Below are 5,938 nucleotides of genomic sequence, written 5' to 3'. Positions count from 1 at the left end.
GTCAGGTAGAGTGTCCAGACTCCGAACAGGCTGAGGACTTCCAAGCAATGGAACCCCCAGGCATAGTCGAGGGCGAGCAGAGCCATGACTATGGAAACAGGCCACGGACACTCAGTCCCATTAGGAATCAGGTTGAACCCGCTAACAGGGAGCCCAAAGCTCCTTCTCCACCCCCACAAACAGAAATGGTAAGATGGCCCCAATGGGTTAAGCAGCATCCAGCATACTTAAAGGACTACTTCTGCTCAAGGGCTGTCTCGTCTTAGGGGGGAGGATTGTTATATATGGAATGGAATGTATGTATCTTTGTATATAGAGCTTGAGTCTGATGTAAGGTATTGAAAACCAACCTATCAGAACCAGGGAAGTTCTGGAGGGAAGCAAACTGATTGGTCTTTATGTACAATATCTGATTGGATGTTATCTGACATGGGGGCGTGGCTTGCCAAGCCTGGACTGTTTAAAAAAGAGCCCGTTGCTCTGTTGATTGTCTCATTCTGATTTCTTCTAACTTGTTGAATAAAGCTGTTGTCACTGTTCACCTGCTTCCTCGAGTCTCGCATTCAACAGTTATATATTTTAAAGCACCTAGTCATGTCTTGTTTTTCCCTTGCCCCAGTACTGTAATTCTAAACCATTTGTTTAAGTGTTCTCTGCCTGGTCATCACGCCTATATTTCTTGGCCTAAAATGGGGCATTTGGGGAGGGTACCCTGGGCTTTTTAAGGGACCCTAAATCCAGGGTGGTGGCAGCAGAAAGTGGTGACCCACAGGGGGTCATGACAATAAACTATGTTTAAATGATGAAAAAAGCAAAAATTAAATCTTGACAAGAAGTCCAAAATGAAGGAAAAAACATCCAGTGGCTGATATAGTACTAAATGGTACCCAAATATAAAAAACAAATAGCAAAAGAAGGAGGTTGCTTAAGAAAGAAAATGGCCTATGAACAACTAATTACAGGAGACTTTAAAACATTTATTAGGAAAAATATATAAAATGCTATTGCAATACGAAACAAAAACAGGACAAGTGAAAGATTAAATAGATGATCATTTTTGAATGTTTCAAAGATCTAGTAGGAAAACTTATAGACTAAAGAAAGTAAATTTACTGAGTCCCAAATGTTAAGGGAGAATTGCTATAAAATGTTTTTAGATGGTACATTACACCCAAAGAAACTGCAAAAACTAATAAGAGTTATAACGGAAAATGTTGGAAATATCAAAATACAGATGCAACATTTTAGCATATGTGATGGACATGTAATAAAGCTAGACAATATTGGATAAAAATCCATGAAGAGTTACAAGAGATATTAACATTTACGTTTGCGATGGATCAAAAAGATATGTTATTAAATATTTTACAAAACAAATTACAAGAATTCAGTGAGTTATTCAAATATAAGTTAACAGTGGCAAGGGTGAAATCTGAGTCTAAATGGAAGGCCAAAAAATGTCCAGAATTGACGGACTGGAAAAACAAATTAATTGACTTTGCAACAATGGCAAAACTAACATATTATTTGCCTAATAGATCAAATTTATAATTTCAAGAAAAATGGAAGGTAATTTTTGAACATATAGTTGAAAATTGAGACAGAAGTGCAGAACAGTTAAGAGAGAGAATCAGGCAATATATGTTTGTGATAATGCAACGTTAGATATAATGAAATGAAGAAAAGATAAAAAGAAGTGAAAATTTAGAGTATATATAAATAATTCTTATGCAGTAAAGTAAGTTCTGTTTGACAGTTGTAATAGATGGAATAAAATGTAGTTAGCTATAATAGACAAAGCAGATGAACATAAATGTTTGTAAACGTCTATGTCTATGCTTATGTTTGTGTCCATGAAAGATGATCGTTCATGTATAATTCTAGTAATTTATTGTACACGCGCAAATACACACAGTTTGTTCATTTTTGTGTTTTTAAAAGTAAACGACGACAACAACAAACAATCCTGCCCTTTCTGTTAAAGAAGAAGAGTTCTTTCTCATACACCACTTTACCATAAGGAGTCTCAAAGTGGCTGATAGTCACCTTCCCTTCCTGTCCCCACAGCAGGCACCTTGTGAGGCAGGTGGGGCTGAGAGAGTTTTGAGAGAACTGTGACTGGCCCAAGGTCACCCACCAGGCTTCATGTAGAGGAGGAGCAGGGAATCGAACCTGGTTCTCCAAATTAGAGCCTGATGCTCTTAACTGCTACACCACACTGGCTCCACACTGCTAGGAGCACAAGGTGGCCAACATCATTTGCTCCACCTGCACTTTATCCCCACAACAGCTCTGTGAAGCTGGTTAGGTAAAACAGCAATATTATGGCATCTTATTTGAACCTGGGTCGCCAAAGATTTAGCTGACATGTTGGTTGCCAGAGTAAACTGATGTCAACAACAAGAAGAATACCAACAATATCCCACTTCTCCCATCAATAGAAAACCAACTCATACAAACAAATTTTAAAAAGGGAGGATTGCATCAGTCAGCACTTATGAGTGTCCAGTATGAAAAATGAAGGAAAATGATTAACAAATGAAGACTGATAGAGAGAAGGTGGCAGATGGTGAGGAAGCCCATTCAATATCTGGATCCTTTCCCCCCAAAGAGTTTCTGCAGTGCCCGTTTCACATCCTTGTTCCTCAAACTATATATCAGGGGGTTGAGCATGGGAGTCACAACTCCATAGAAAACAGAGAACATCTTGTCACTGTCAGAGGTATACTTGGATTTTGGTTGAAGGTACATGGCCATGGCTGAACCATAGAAGATGCCAACAACAGCTAGGTGAGAGCTACAGGTAGAGAGAGCCTTGCTCCAGCCCTGGTCAGAACGGATCTGCCAGACCGCCAGGCCGATTCGCAAATATGTCACCAAGATAAAAGCGAATGGTACAATAAGGACCAGTATGCTATTGGCAAAAGAAACAACATTGTTTAAGTGGGTGTCTCCACAGATCAGCTTGCCAACTGTTTGGGCCTCGCAACTGAAATGGTTGATGACATTAGAGCCACAGAACCGTTTAGGGCCTGTGACTGTCGGGATGAGGGTCAGGATAAAGCCAGTGCCCCAAGTTCCAATGGCCATTTGGACACAAACTCTCCAGCTCATGATCACGGTGTAGTGTAAGGGGCTGCATATGGCCACAAAGCGGTCATATGCCATGACAGCGAGGAGAACACACTCTGTGGTACCTAGGTACAGGCTTATGTGTATCTGGGCCATGCAGCCCATGTAGGAAATGGTAGTTCTCTCTGTGATGGAGGTAACCAAGGCCTGGGGGACACTGCTGCTGGTGTAGCAAATGTCCAAGAAGGAGAGGTTGCTGAGAAAGAAGTACATGGGGGTATGGAGGTGAGAGCTGGTAATGATCAGGATAACCATCAGGCCATTCCCCAGCAAGTTGATGAGGTAGACTGCCAGAACAATCCAGAAGAAGATGGTCTGAGCCACAGGATGGTCCGAGAGACCAAGCAAAATGAACTCAGTCACCACTGTTTCACTGTTGTTGTTCATCATCTGCTTTGCATCTTCTCCACTGGGCATGGAATTGCATGAGGAGACTGCTTTAATGTCTAGGCTGTCAGTTGCAGAAAGTGGGTAGTTGAAGAACAAACAGAACTCTCACTGGTTAACAGTCATACGTCTACCTTGTGCCAGACCAAGTTACAAGAAGAATAAAGCTGTAAAAGGAAAGACCCGAGTTTCCTTGTTTCTTTCCTTGTTTAGCTTTTCAAATGTTATTAAGGTAACATTCAGACTTCTCTTAGTTGCAGGCATGCCAGAATTCCTGGAATAAATTATATAGAGGGTGAAAAAGAAAGTTAAATTCAAACTCTGATGGACAAAGAAACCAATATAAATTCTGTGAAATCACTGAAAATCCTGAAAGAGTGCTTATGCAATTGAATATCTAATATTTATCAAACCTATTCCTATACATCTCCCTCCCTCCCTCCCTCCCCATATTGCTTAACTAACTTATTGTTCTCTCTCAACAACTACTTCCATCGTTTCCAGGTTGCACATGATATAACGTAACTCTTAATTATAGTAGGATGGGGAAAGGTTTCACAAATCTTTTGACATCATATTGTGTATGTACTGCCGGACGTTTTTGAATGGTATTTCAGAATGCACGTACTGAGTTCTTTGTTTAAATTTTAAATTAAATTTTCTTTCTCACCCTCCGTATCCTAAATTCTCTGTATTCTTGCAGACCAACAACTAAAATAAACCTGACTTTGACTTGAATAAACTTTGCAGACTTAAACAGTAGCTTCTTGCTTGCATGCTCAGTTGCAGTCTGATGCTCCATCTAACTCTCCATAGCATAAAGGGTAAAGGTTCCCTTGCTCGAAAGCCAGTCGAATCTGACTCTAGGGTTGCAGTGCTCATCTCCGTTTCCAAGCCGAAGAGCCAGCGCTGTCCGAAGACGTTTCCGTGGTCATGTGGCCGGCATGACTAAACACCAAGGCGCACGGAACGCTGTTACCTTCCCACCGAAGTGGTACCTATTTATCTACTTGCAATTTCTTGCTTTCGAACTGCTAGGTTGGAAGGAGCTGGAACTAGAGATGGGAGCTCACCCCGTCATGTGGCACCCGGGTCTCGAACTGCTGAACTACTGACCTTCCACAGCCTGCAGTTCAGCGTCTTAACCACTTGAGCCACCGCAGCTCCTTCCATAACATAGACATAAATAATTACAGAGTTGATGGAGTGATAATCATTTTTGTGGTGTAGAAAGAGCCACCAAGTTACAGCTGACTTACTCCATCCATGAAGCATTTTCAATCCACAAAACAAACAGAGGTCATTTCCCATGGCCTGCCTCTGCATAACAACCAGGGTTTCATTGGTGGTCTCCCATCCAAATTCTATCCAGGGTTGACCTTGCTTAAGTTCTGAGATCTGATGAGATCTAGGCAGCTTGGACTATCCAGGTAAGGGTGATCATTTTAATAAACCACTGTAATATGGGCTTGATGATAATTGAAGCAGCTATATGAACATAATGCACAATCAAACTTTTCAAGCTCTCCCTGTTCATGGTTTCTTGACCCCATTGTACAAGAAGAGAATTTGGTCTTCCTAAGAAGACTGAGTAGAAGAAAATGCTACCCCTCTTTCTTTGGTCTTCAAACCATTAATCTCTCAGACATCCAGCCTTGTTTTGTGACCTCATGATTTGATGCACAGGGCTAACAGGGACTTCAGCTCAGATAAGCAGAAGTCCAGTGGCGTCTTGTTGACTAACAATATTTCTTCCAGATAAAGCTTTAGGGGGTCAGAACTCATTTTATCAAATACATGGCTGGTACATCCACAGGAGACACATATTTATGCTATAAGTTACAAGCAACAGACAGGGGAGGTCAGTTAGAAGCAATAACCAAGCAAAGGGAAATCAGTCCATTGAGGGTGGATGAGGGGACCACTCCTAATTGTTGCAGAAAGGAGAGCAGGAGTAACATAAAATCAGAGGAAATCAAACAAGGTGCAGGGTGAAACATAACAGGCACAACAAACTAACATCTGGACGGGCAGGTACTATCACAATCTGGCGTTTACAGATGCTAATTATTTCTGCTTTGTTATGTTTTTATCCTGTCTCTTCCTTGATTTTATCTGCTTTTATGTTAATCCTACCATATCCATCTCCAACATTCCTCTCCCACTCTGAATAGATCGATTTCTCTTTGGCTATCATTTCAAACTGGCAGGGCCGGCCTGAGGTTTGTTTGTGCCCTAGGCAGGGCTACCTTCTGCCCCCCTCATCACGTGCCCACAAATTATGGGGTTGCCAACCTCCAGGCGAGACCTGGAAAGAATTAAGTCGCCTTCCTCACGCCCCCCCCCCCCGGGGGAAAGAAGCAAAAACCTCCAGGGGGGAAAAGACTGGACAGGAAGGGGACTGCCAGGCAGGCAGGAA

General features: G+C 41.8%; 1 protein-coding gene across 1 annotated transcript; it reads right to left on the bottom strand.

The window, feature by feature from the left end:
- Positions 1-2,583: 2,583 nt before the first annotated feature.
- Positions 2,584-3,519, bottom strand: LOC107112111 (olfactory receptor 13H1-like). Its single transcript, XM_015413184.1, has one exon. The coding sequence runs from the start codon at positions 3,517-3,519 to the stop codon at positions 2,584-2,586; it is 936 nt and encodes a 311-aa protein (XP_015268670.1).
- Positions 3,520-5,938: the final 2,419 nt, after the last annotated feature.

Source organism: Gekko japonicus, unplaced genomic scaffold (genome assembly GCF_001447785.1).
Source record: "Gekko japonicus isolate JY-2015 unplaced genomic scaffold, Gekko_japonicus_V1.1 scaffold5878, whole genome shotgun sequence".
Taxonomy (NCBI): Eukaryota; Metazoa; Chordata; class Lepidosauria; order Squamata; family Gekkonidae; genus Gekko; species Gekko japonicus.
The sequence above is the reverse complement of the archived record's forward strand: the minus strand, read 5'-3'. Positions and strand labels throughout refer to the sequence as shown.

Coding starts and splice junctions, on each gene's coding strand:
- LOC107112111 (XM_015413184.1), bottom strand. CDS start 3,519: ATGAACAACAACAGTGAAACAGTGGTGACTGAGTTCATTTTGCTTGGT.